Genomic DNA, 13,477 nt, shown 5'->3' with positions numbered 1-13,477 from the left:
TATATATTGTTATAAATAAGAATTGTAGTAATAATGTTTTATTATTATTAGAATTAATATTATTTATTAGTGTTTTATAATAGTGATTCTTTTATTTATACCATGTTTTATTATTTATATTATATATCATTTATATTCCATTATTATTATTATTATTATTATCCTTATTTGAGTCTTGAAAGGAGTCTGCAAATGATTAAAATAACTGTTGATCCTTAAAGTTGGTATGCGCTCATAATCGCTTCCTCCATGGTAACGTGTAGGACATGATGACTACTTCTAAGTACAATGCGTAAACATACATAGCACATACATGAATCAGTTGTCCCATGTAAACCCAATGGTACGTCTGCATGATCATTGCAGATTGTGTTCCCAAATGCATAAATTGCGCAATCATCGTCCCTGGACTACGGCCGGCCATACACTGTGAGAATTTCCTCAGATCTTTTTGGCTTTAGACTTTTGTTGTAGAAGCCGGGCTGAAATGTTACGATGGAGGCGGCAGCAAAGCCCCCTCGGCCTCCTCGCCGTGGTCATAGGTATCTTAGAATACGAGAGCACCTTTCATGCTGTAATCCATTTTCTATTTTGCAGACTCGTGCAGCCATGAGGAGTTTTATAGCATCTGGCCGGGATTGCGATCCACATATAAATGTATACGATGTGTGTGCGTCTGTGGAACGCCCCCCTCGCCGGCAACCGGCCCAGACAAACATTACTTATGGAGATCAGCCCTGATGGCGTGACATCCAGATTCTGCTGACGGTGTCACACTGCGCTCTTCTTCCATGGTGAGCCTGTGGAGACTCGGCAGAAATTCAGCCTTGATGCACCCGTGTTAAATACACACACACGCATTCCTTACCGGGAATAAAGGATGAGCGCTCCAAAATATGGCCGACAGGAAAATAAATTGCAGATCTCCGTGGTGGCAGAGCTTTTTGCAACAGAGGGCATAAGTGTTCAGTTTCTAACTTTGTTGACTGTAAAATTGTGTGCGTGTGTGTATATATTAGGGTTGCACCGATACCAGTATTTCGGTATCGAGTAGCGATATTTTTTTTTCCCACCGATACCAGGCGGCGTGTAATGACTCGCCACCCGGCTTCACGATTAGCAGTGAAGCCATCCCCATGCTTCTCGTCACCAGGTAACGAGAAAGCATGGAGCCGGCTTTCCGGCCAATCAGGAAGCCGGGCAGCATGTAATGACGCGGAGCACGGCTTCCTGATACTGGAAGTATCGGGCTAGGCATCGGAGCATTTGGATGAGGACGAGTACTCGCCCACTTACTCGGTATCGGCACCGATACTAGTATCGGCGCATCCCTAGTGTGTGTGTGTGTGTGTGTGTGTGTATATATATATATATATTCTTTTGTTTTGGATAATATTGAAGATGTGTCTTCCCATTGGAGAGATCTCCCCACACATCCTGTCCTGGTGACACAGCATGAAGTGATGAGAATGCTCATCATTAACTACTTCCCCCAGACTGGGAGGGGAAATCTCCCAACACATACACCTGCCCCAAGACACATGACTGTGGTGGAATTTTCACTCATTTGGAAAAAAAATTCTTATTGTGCCCCCGAAACAGGAAGTGAGAACAATTCTGCCAAATGGGCACACAGGCAACAGTTGAGGTTCTAACAACCATTGAGGCTCGGTTCACACCTAGACGACACCTCACCGCGCGGCAATCGTGCACGATTCTGCGTGGATTGCCGCACGTTCAGGAGTCGAGGTGTGAACCAAGCACGCTGTAGGTGCCATTATTTTCTAATGGCACCCCAGTCGCGCCGGGTGGATTGCACGGTTTCCCGCTGCGATTCCGCCCATGCTTCCCAACACGAAAACAGCCGCGTGTCGTGTATCGACAAAAAAGGTACTTGTACCTTTTTTCTGCAATTGATTTGAGTGGCTGTGCACAGCACTTCTGGCTCCCAGGAAGGGAAATGCACCCAATTTTTTTTAAATGATCAATGCGGTGTTACCAGTGTTAGGGAAAAAAAGGACGTTGTTGCCCACAGCAGCCATTTGGCTTATAAGAGTGGCCATTTTTGGGAGCCAGAGATCTGTGCTGTCCCTTTAAATCTCTGCATTGCCATTACCCCCCTATGTTGGCCTTAATCTGACCTGCGGGCTGGTGGACAGGAAAACCTCTTCATCTTGGTGGATCTTCATTATATTATAAGTGATTCTCAAGCCAGTCTATATTGTGACAAAGCCAGCCACTATATTTAAACCAGACGTGTTTGTAAACAATGGGGCCTGTTCCTTTAAATCCGCTTAGGGTCCGCTCCCTTAATTAAGTGCATTTGTTTAGTGAAACTGCCTAAAAATAATCCTCAGCTGATGTTATTGGGATGCTGGCGGAGAATCAAAGCCTTGCCTCTAATTAAACGAGGCCTGTGATTTGTTTACGAGCTGGCATATATTTCCATGCTAATGAGCCCGCTCTGAGGATCCCGGGCCCTCTGCTCCCAGCCTGAGGGGTGGGTACTTGGCACGGAGGCTTCTGGCACGGCCTATACGGCTCCATCTTGATGCCTTTGAGGGGCTTAGTCAGGTCCGAGCGCTTCTGTGACTTTTATGCTCCGATAGTCAAGTTGCCTCAATGTTTCCATTACAGAAGATGTTTTTGTTATTTTTGATTTTGTAGAAGTAGAGATATTATTGAAGGATTCTGGCGGAATTTAGGAAATGACGGCAAGCAGCCGAATCTGTCTTCAAACCTTTCCCTTATGACTGGATATCTCTATAATAAACTGTAACGTGAAAATTTTATTCAAAAATTTCCCTCTACTGCCAATGATCCTTGCACTTCCTGTGACAACACTCTGTGCCTATCTTCCTTTTCTTCTCCTGTCCCGCGGTCCTCCGATGGCGGCTATGAGCAGCCGCGCCTAAGCACCTTGCACAGTCAAGGTCTACAGTTGTCACCATGGGGGAACCAGCGATGGCTGAATGGCGTTTCTCAAGGCCGGTGGTGCTTCTAGACAGGAAGTGTCTAAAATTTAATTGCACTTCCTGTGACAACACTCTGTGCCTATCTTCCTTTTCTTCTCCTGTCCCGCGGTCCTCCGATGGCGGCTATGAGCAGCCGCGCCTAAGCACCTTGCACAGTCAAGGTCTACAGTTGTCACCATGGGGGAACCAGCGATGGCTGAATGGCGTTTCTCAAGGCCGGTGGTGCTTCTAGACAGGAAGTGTCTAAAATTTAATTTAGCAAGTGTTGTAAGTTTCGATGATCGGGGACACAGAGGAATCTAGGGAAGATGCAGATTAGAAGACAAGGGCCTTCACAGTGTTCCGGATCAACTTCCAGGGACTTTTTATTTTTTTATTAAATAAACGGATGTCACCAGCACACCAATGGTGTTGAAGTACAAAGTGTTTGTACTGCAAGGGTTAATTGCTTCTTTCGACCTTCCGAGGCCAATCTTGGATTAAATCTAAAAAAATTGTAATGTTCTTGCAAGGATCCCTTGTCTTCGATTACTGCTCCCCCCCTTGACCATTTTCACACCATGTTCCGGCGTTTCACTAGCTGCTTTCTTGTTGCCGCCGTTGCCCGGGCAACCTTGCCCATCCGCAGCTAATGTCATCCTGACACTGTACAGAGCCCTCCTGCGTTTGTTGACTGCTCAGCCATCTTACAGGGTGTTGGTGGTAGTGGGGAAGGGGGGGGCTCTTTGGTGTCTTTTGTGTTAATATTTGCTTTCCTCTGGAGCAGGTCTATCTGTCGTCCGTGTTTAATCACTGTAAAGCACTCACACTGGCTTATACACTCACAGCGAGCGTTCGCCGCGCGGCTATACAACACTTCACGAATGTCAAGTTGGCGCGGCAATTGTGATCCCATGTTTGTCTAATACTGCATGTGTTTGCCCGTGTCCTTCTAATCTTTTTAATAGCGCTGGGGAGTTTGTTTGAAGGGCTCAATCGCGTGTTTATCAGCTGCCGCTTGCCTCCATCGTGGTAAACACGGCCGAGGCCCTTGTAGCGGTTTCGGATTAGCGCGTGTATTGACCGAGAAGTGATGAGACGGTCCCAGGGATCGAGCGGTCTGTAATTAAACAGCCTTCGCCGGGAGAATCCGCAAACTAATTAAACCGCTTGTTTTAACTCTTTCTTTGTGACTTTCTTGCATATTAAGGGCCTCGGGGGGTAAATTATCTTAAGGAAGGAGTGTTCTTGTGGCCCTTTAGAGTCCGATGAGGCTTCCCGTCATTGCTTTGTTCTGCCCGGGGACAGAGATGAGTTTTTGGTTGCTATGTGGAGCAAGAAAATGTGTGTTTAGGCCTTTTATTCCGTTTTTCTTCTCCTCTAGACATCCGAGTGCTTCTCCTTATGTTGACCAAGAATATGGCAATTGTGGGGAATTTTTACATCAATTTTCAATTGGAAAAAAAAATGATTGTAGGGAATAGAACTGTCCACAGTCTTCGGACTGGAATTGGAGTGGCTTCTAGTTATTTTAACACTGGGAAACTATTGAAGCTAAAAGTGGCAGGTTGAGGAGTCTCTTGCAAGTCATTTTTTTTTTTTAAACTAAAAGGTAACGGAACATTTACAAAATTGCATCTTGTGTAGTCCGCAGCAATTTGTTATGCCCTTAAAGTTCAATTTTTACAGTCAAATTCAGAACCCCCCCCACTATTTGTGTGTTCCCATTTATACAGTATACCTAAGACATTTAAATATAATATTTCTTACCGTTCTGTTGGTTTAGTAGATCTTTGGGCAGACTGCAAGTTACTCTTTTGTAGAAGGACATACTGAGGGAAAGCGTATTAACCTAAAAAGCTCCATCCAAGCTTTGAGGTCTTTAGAGCCCATTCACACCATGTCCAGATCATCTCCAGACCAGATAAGATTGTATCCGGACCAAAAATGCATCCTAATGTATCCCTATGCTATTTCTTGGCTTTGTTCATGCCAGTGCAGTCCATTCCAGACCAGACCAGAAAAATACTGCTTGTCTTAATTTCTGGTCTGGAATGCAATGGAACGTATAGAAACGCACTGGAACGCACCTGTAAGACCATTTTAAGCTAACAAAAAAAAAAAAATCTCTCGGACGCAGCAAAATCGCTGCAAAACGCAATGCACTGCCTTCCAAATCGGGTCCGAAAAATGGTGTGAATTTGCCCTGAGAGTACAACTGAATCCAAAACCTTTTTGTTTTTTAGTTTTAGATAGAGTGGAGATGGATTAGGAAACCTGTTTTTATTGCTGTTTGGGCCCCTGTTAAGGAGATTCACCCTCTCTATTTGTCCTGGGGTCCGTTATCGCTGAAAGGAAACCCAAAATATTGGGTTGTCTACCGAACTGGAATAGATGGGAAATCTTTCAATGGGGAAACAGGTACTGGTGACTCTGCTGACCACCTGGGATCTTTCTCTCTTTGGAGGGATTTAGTCTCGCTTTCTGTTGTGACTGTCAGACAGGAAGTGAAATCTCCCCAATGGAGATGGCAAAAAAGCGGACAGGGGTTATAACTAGGGCTGCTGAAATTAACGATTAATTCCTCGATTAATCGTTAACATTTTTGATCGATTAAAATGCTTTTGATCGCTAATGAAAAAACTCACCTCTCCGCCGGCTTCACGGACATTGACGTCACCGGACTCCCCCCTTCCCCAAGTGGCTCCGTCGGCTAACGAAGGGAAGGGGGGGAGGAGTCCGGTGACGTCTATGTCCGTGACGGCTAACGAAGGGAAGGGGGGAGGAGTCCGGTGACGTCGATGTCCGTGACGGCTAACAAAGGGAAGGGGGGAGGAGTCCGGTGACGTCTATGTCCGTGACATAGACGTTACGTATATAGCCGTCGGAGCCACTTGGGCCGGTGAGTTTGCCAAAGAAACTTGTTCTGCCCTATCAATTTTTAAATAGGTTATACTTGCATGTAAAGGGAACATCACTGTGCAGCCTGGCAATGGACATCGAACCTTTCTTCTACCATCTTCCCAGCTGGTCAGTGTGCCCACAAGTGTAGACCAAACTCCAAGGCATCAGCCTATACACATACAGCAAAGCAATGAAGTAATAAAATTAACTAGGATCACACTAATCCAGCACGTTATTAATCTCACGTGCCCCACTCAATATGGCCGCCGCTTGAGTGAGGAAACTCAGAATAATAACGTGCTGGATTAGTGTGATCCTAGTTAATTTTATTACTTCATTGCTGTGCTGTATGTGCATAGGCCAATGTAGTTGGATCTGTATGTGCGTTATAATGAATCGAAATTAATCGATTAAAAAAAATTTTGATAATCGAACACGAAAATTGTAATCATTACCAGCCCTAGTTATAACCCTTCCTTACTCTATAAACCCTTCCTTACTCCATCCAAAACTTAAAAAAAAAAAAGAAAGTTTAGGCTTTAGATATAGTTCAACTCTTTGTTAGGACAGACGGTGTTGTTATCTACTTTACATCTGATAATGAGATCTGCCAGCACAGTAAACACAGGGTTAACTATGGTAAACATCTCCCCAGCCCCCTCCTTACAGTTGCATAAGAAGATGCTAGGTAGGATTTTTTACCAGAACATCCTCCTGACATTTATGTGGAAATCTATTTGCGTCACTTTTTTATATGCTTTGCTTTTGAGTTGGCTGATTTTATTTATTTATGTATTTCATTTGTTTCTTGTACAGATCTTGGTGGACCTGTCCAGTCCGTCCGCCCACGCCTCGCAGCAGTATGAGATCGTACTGGTTCACGAAGGAAACACCATCCTCAGGGACTTGGTTCTGAGCCCCGACCGCCAGTATATCTACGCCATGACCGAGAAGCAGGTAACGCTGATGGGTTTTAATATGAATGTATAATAAAGTCCGGGAACATCAGTGGGGTCTATTTTACGAAGCAGTTCAATCATAGAATTCATAGAATCAGAGTTCAATCATAGAATTTAGAAATCCGCTTTCACTGACCTGAGTAATTTCTTATTTCCTCCTCTGTTCCTAAAAGCATATTTTTTAACCATGCACTTTTTTGTGCGTCTTTCATGCTAGGAGATCTGATGTAGGATTTACTGCACTGCATTCATGTAGTCACTAGAGAAAACTTTCAAAACTGATCGGCCTTGTACAAGACTAATGGACCATTCACACCTTGTCCGGATCATCTCCAGACCAGACCAGATTGTTCCTGGACCCAAAATGCATCTTAATGAATCCTTATGCTATTTCTGGCCGCTGTTCACACCAGCGCAGTCCGTAGCAGACCAGAACAATACTGCTTTTCCTATTTTGTCTGGTCTGGAATGCACTGGACCTGCGGGCAGGTTCACGCCGTATTCCGGACCAGATCACGTCCGGAAAATGGTGTGAACCTGCCCTAAAGGGAACTCGTGTGTGGAGCCGTGAACAGGGCCAACTGATCAGAAGCCGATTAATCGATTATTGAAAAAGTTGACAACTTTTTCAATAATCGATTATAATCGATTATGTCGATTAGTTGTTGCAGCCCTAGTCTGGAATGCACTGGAACTGCGGGCAGGTTCACGCCATATTCCGGACCAGATCACGTCCGGAAAATGGTGTGAACCTGCCCTAAAAGGAACCTGTCTTGAAAGAATCATGGAGGCTTCTGTTGCTGACCATTCTTTCTATAAATGCCAGTTGCCTGGTGTTCACATGCATTGGCTTCAAAGTGTATATAAACCCATCAACAAGCATGTCTTATATTGCAGCTCATCAGTCCTTCCATGTGTTGGCTGCGTTTGTTTTGTTTTTTCATGCCATGTACATTTTTTGCTAGTACAGACAGCTGTGAGCTGTCCATGATACTTTTTTTTTGATTTGCACCAACAGTTACATTTTCTGGACAAGCTTTTGGGGGTGTAACCCCTTCTTCTAAGGTCCAAGCAATACTTAGATACACTGCCTGCCCCCCCCAAAAAAAAGTCACACACTAATATTTCATTGGACCTCCTTTAGCTTTGATCACGGCACACATCCACCATGACATCGTTTCGGTAAGTTGATGCAATGTCGCAACATTTATTATCCATCCAGAGTTGCATTCATTTTTCACCAAGGTCTTGTAGTGATGATGGGAGAGTCGGACCACGGCGTAAAGTCTTCTCTAGCACATCCCATAGATTCTCAATGGGGTTAAAAGAGAATTATGGGGTAACCTTTTTATCCCATAGTTCTCTTAAGGGTCACGGGAGGACATATTCTAACATCCTCCCGTGACCCAAAGCTCAGTATATAGCGGGCTATTGCTCACTATATACCGAGATCGCCGCAGCCGGGACGGATCCCGACAATGTTGTCGAGATCCACCCAGCTGCGTGAGTAACAGCGGGCTCTGCCTATCTAGAGCCAGCTGTGCCCGCCCCCTCCCCGTCTGTTTCTCCACTCAGCGCTGGAGGATTTGGGAGGGGATGGGGAAATCCCTGCTGAAAGCCGTGACTGACGGATCGGAAAGCAAGCGAGCGACGGTATGCGCTCGATCCCTTCCCGATCTATAGAGTTGACCGGTGACAGTTTGAATGTCACAGGTCGGCTCGAACTATGAGGTTGAGTGAAAATCACTCGCCTCATAGTTCTCCTTTTAAGGTCTGGACTCTGTGGTGGCCAATCCATGTGTGACAATGATGTCTCATGCTCCCTGAACCACTCTTTTACAATCTGAGCCCGATGAATCCTGGCATTGCCATCTTGGAATGAAAAAAGAAGGAAAAAAAATGAATTGGTGAAAAATCCTGTATATTCAGGGGGCAGCTGACCTAATTTTTAGGGCACATACCATTGCTGAACCTAAACCTGACCAACTGAAGCAAACCCAGATCATAACACTGCCCGAAATCCAGGCGGTGACTTTTTTTGGCCCGGCAGTGTACTATGGTTTATGGAAAAAAAGTTTTGAATCGGTACTTCTTGGACCTAAGAAGAAGGTAGACCTCCGAAAGCTCGTCATGCGAAACGTACCTATTAGTGTAAATTAAACACTTATCATGGACGGCACTCAATTGTGATATTATACGTTTAGAAATATGGTCACAGTCACCCTATGCAAGTACCGAAAGATACCTATTGATCTTGTCAGAAATCCTCTGCCCCTATAACTGCCTGTGCACTGATCAGAGATGTCAAACAATCTGATCAGCCTTACTAGATATCTTCTGTCAACTACAGGCCACTCCCTTCCTATTTAAAGGAGAACTATGGGGTCAGGGCTTTTCCCCATAGTTCTCCTAAGGGTAACGGGAGGACACAAACTAGCGTCCTCCCGTCACCCTAAGCTCTCTATACCGCGAGCTACAGCGTGCGGTATACTGAGACGCCGCAGCCGGAGCGGATCCCGACATCGATGTCGAGATCCCCCCAGCTGCGTGAGTGACAGCTGGCTCTGCCTATCTAGAGGCAGAGCCAGCTGTACCCGCCCCCTCCCCCATCCGTTCCGCCAGTCAGCAGAGAGCCATGACAGGATCGAGAGGTGAGCGAAAGCCGGTATGTGTTCGCTCACCTCCCGATCTACTGAGCCGACCTGTGACAGTCTCATTGTCACAGGTCGGCTAGAACTATGAGGTGAGTGAAAAGCACTCATCTCATAGTTCTCCTTTAATGGAGGATGGAGGTATTTGGAGTCTAAATCAGGAGCACAGCCTAGGGTTACTATCTGCATGGAGTTTGCATGTTCTCCCTGTGCTTGCTATGGGTTTCCTCCAGGCAGTTTGGTTTTTGAGTAACAGCGGGCTCTGCCTATCTAGAGCCAGCTGTGCCCGCCCCCTCCCCGTCTGTTTCTCCACTCAGCGCTGGAGGATTTGGGAGGGGATGGGGAAATCCCTGCTGAAAGCCGTGACTGACGGATCGGAAAGCAAGCGAGCGACGGTATGCGCTCGATCCCTTCCCGATCTATAGAGTTGACCGGTGACAGTTTGAATACAGCCTAGGGTTACTATCTGCATGGAGTTTGCATGTTCTCCCTGTGCTTGCTATGGGTTTCCTCCAGGCAGTTTGGTTTTCTCCCACACTCCAAAGACATGCTGGCAAGTTAATTGGCTCCTGCCTAGAATAACTCCTAGTATGCGTGTGCGTGTATGAATGCATATGAGATAGGAACGTTACATTGTAACCTCCTTCAGGGAAGGGGCTGATGTGAATGAGCAGTTTGCAAAGCACTGCATACATTGTCAGAGCTATATAAATGCCTGGAATAAATAAATAGGGTGACAACACAGCTCCTCTACAGATACGGTGGAGCAAGTGAAAGTTGTCACCTCAGTACAGGAAGATTTTAGCTAGGGAGCCTACCAGTAACATAGAAAGCAGAAACAGCTTCTTCTCCCCCCGGAGGTCAGCGCTCGCTTCTTCTTCCCCCGCAGGTCAGCACTCGCTTCTTCCCCCGGAGGTCAGCGCTCGCTTCTTCTCCCCCCGGAGGTCAGCGCTCGCTTCTTCTCCCCCCGGAGGTCAGCGCTCGCTTCTTCTCCCCCCGGAGGTCAGCGCTATGACCTCTGCAGTCCTTAGACCGCCGGAGCACAGGGAAGAAGAACTGTGAGGATGGGAGATGATGGATCAGGAGCCGGGGATCAGGTAAATAAAACAACTTTAATAGTGTGCCCTATACAAAAGGAGCACTTACCCCTTGCAGTGGTGTGGTGGTAACCCCACTGCAAGGGCAAGTTTTTTTTTTTTTTTTGTTCTTTCCTCGGAGATCGGCTTTAAAGGAAACAAATGCAAGCTGCAATATAAGATATTTTTGTTCTTGGGTTTAGATTTGTTGAAAACAAGTACAGAGACGAGGAATTCTGACGCTCGGATGCCTCCCCCTCTCATTGCATCTTTATTTTCTGTAAAGTTAACAGATCCACTTTGTACTGTTTTTGTAACTATTTTGCACTGATGCCGATCCGTGTTACTCTGCTGACAGTGATTTCCTGGTCCGCAGCCCACGAGCTCTACCGAAAAATTGTCCGTGCAATGACACATTTGCCTATGAAAGAGCTTTTCTATGTATTTGCTGGGATACAGTTATCACACACGATCACCCGCTCCGAGCGACCTTTGACTTGCTCGCCGTTGCTAGGGGTTTATCTGCCTTGGTATGAGAGGTTTTCATGTAGGTTGCTGGTGGTCCCCGGTGTCCGTAGTGTCGTCCATGAATTGTGATGCTAATGTATGGCTTTGTTAGGTGAATAAAAAGAGCATTTAAAATGTGCTTAGGGCAAGCTAAAGATCCACCGGGGTACGTGAGAGATTAAAGGAACAGAAAGGAGAAGGCAAAGGGGAGATTCACACAGTCCCTTAGCAATGTTTAAAGTAGAACTCTTTAAGATAGGCTGGGAATGTTTTAGAATCCCTTCTAGGAGAGTAAAGCTGGCCCTACACCTAAATATTATCTGCAGATTTTCTATGGTCAGATGGAAAAAGTGCAACAGGTTCCTCCATCTAGGAGGAACCTGTTGCTAGTCGGCTCCGCTGGCTGTCAAAATACCTGAACAATCTGATTGGTTGCAGGCACCGTTCAGTTATTTTGAGAGCCAGCGGGGCCGACTAGCAAGATGCTGAAGCTTGGCCCAGCGGGAGATTTCTCCATCCACACACTTTAGGCTGGGTTCACACCTAGGCGTATTGAATATGCCCGTCTGTCGCGCGTTTTTTTAACCGCGATTCGCGGTAAAAAAAAAAACGCGCGACAAACGCACGTTTCACAGTGCTACTTGGCTGTATCCCAATGGAAACGCCCAACAAAAACGGCCCAAAGAAGTACATGTACTTGTTTGAGCGTAGGCCGTTTTGTAGGGCGTTTCAGACGGGCGGAAATACGGAAAGGTGTCAACCATACCCATAGAAAACAATGGGATTTTCATGTTTGTACGTTTTGTAGAGCGTTCATAGAGCGTTGAAAGTGCGACAAAACGTAAAGGTGTGAACAGGGCCTTAGAGTAGATGGAGGAATCTGTTTCCATCTGACCATAGAAAATCTGCAGATAATCTATAGCTGTATGGACAGCTTAACTCACTTCCTGTTTTGGCAATGGTTGTCACTAGAACAGGAAGTGAGAGTAAATGATCAATCTTTGAAGAGGAAAGCTCCACTTATGTTTAAAATATCGATAACACATCCAACTGCTACACAAACCATTGGCAACTTTCTTCAAAAACATTGTCTCTGGGAAACAATTGAATATTTTAGGCTCAATTCACAAAGCTTTACGTAAGGAAAAAGAGCTTTATTACTAAGGTCTTGTGCACGGGTGGATGAACCCCTGCAATGTACATTGTGGCATACTTACCTCTTGCGCCATGGAGCAATAGGTGCGGCACAAAGCCTCCCATAGAAGTCAATGGCTCTATGCGGCTGTGCATGGGTATTCACCTGTACTTGCATACAGCCGTGCATGCGTATGGAGAACCTGCATCCAGGGATTTGCAAATCCTGCCATTGACTTCTATGGGAGGAGGTACGTGGCACCTATGGCTCCTTGCCATTGGGGTAAATATGCCATAATTTACTGCGAATGTGCAGGAGCCATTCAAATTTAAAGTAACATGAAGCTCTTTATTCTTGTGTAAAGCTCTGGGAATGGAGCCTATATTTAATTTTTCCAGGAACAATGATTTTGAAGGAAGTGGCCAATGGCTGGTGTAGTCGTTGGATGTGTTGTATTTGTATACAGGTGGAGCTTTTCCTCTGCAAATTTACTCTCACTTCCTGTTCTAGGTTTTTGAAGGAAGCTGCAAATGACTTTGTGTATACGGTGGATATGTTCCATCAATATTTTAATGTAAATAGAACTTTCCTCTACGAAGGTTGCCTGAGAATTTGAGAAAGCTCCTCTCCAAATCACAATTTGGCATTATAAAGCCCCTGAAATGTCTTCGTGCTCATGAATTCAAGCTCAGAAAAAGAACACCGCGGAGCCTTTCCCGACTTCCGTTGGCAGCTGGATAATTGCACCTCTGCAGAGCATTCCGCCATCTCACTCTTTCTCTGCTTCCTCCATCTCTGCCTACTCTCCTCTTGTTGATTAAAGTGCCCACGTCAAACTGACTTACAGCTGCCAACGTCCTTCCCAAGGAACTGTCTGCAAATAAGAGTACATGTAACAAACAGAAAAGTAAGCAGGTGACAAGGCCTTGTCAGCCAAGGCGCCATCATTAGGATGTGAAGTACGCAGTCCTGATTGGACGCCTCGTCTCAGGATGGAGTAGAAGAACGGCGCCAAGCAAGAAGTCCTTTCAGAGAACCTTCGTCGTCGTTATCCATGCATGCGCCTCTCTTGGTTGGAGACTGGATGGCTGACAGCTTCGCTCTCCTATACCCCTGGCTTTGATGGATTGGAGGAGCTCAGAACCATGCGGGCCCCTTTTTCTCTATCCATGTGTGACAGCCTCTCTGTTCTGTTCAGCTTCCCGCGGCCCCCTCCTGCGACTGCCAGGAGGAACTTCTGAGGTGTTTCAAATAATACTCTGACAGCTGTGGGGGGTTTTCACACCTAATA

General features: G+C 45.8%; 1 protein-coding gene across 6 annotated transcripts in view; it reads left to right on the top strand.

Moving 5' to 3' along the window:
• Positions 1-13,477, top strand: part of PLXNA1 (plexin A1) — a 293,334-nt gene that overhangs the window by 141,839 nt on the left and 138,018 nt on the right. For 3 of the 6 annotated variants that reach the window (XM_018553935.1, XM_018553936.1, XM_018553937.1), the window contains exon 4: positions 6,717-6,815. In XM_018553935.1, the coding sequence (XP_018409437.1) occupies positions 6,717-6,815 (99 nt within the window). Of the gene's footprint in view, positions 1-6,674; positions 6,816-13,477 lie in introns of all 6 variants that reach the window. The other 3 variants (XM_018553932.1, XM_018553933.1, XM_018553934.1) reach the window with 2 other exon arrangements.

This window comes from Nanorana parkeri, unplaced genomic scaffold (genome assembly GCF_000935625.1).
Source record: "Nanorana parkeri isolate BGI_ZX_2015 unplaced genomic scaffold, ASM93562v1 scaffold135, whole genome shotgun sequence".
NCBI classification, from domain to species: Eukaryota; Metazoa; Chordata; class Amphibia; order Anura; family Dicroglossidae; genus Nanorana; species Nanorana parkeri.
This window is presented reverse-complemented; position numbering and strand designations above follow the sequence as displayed.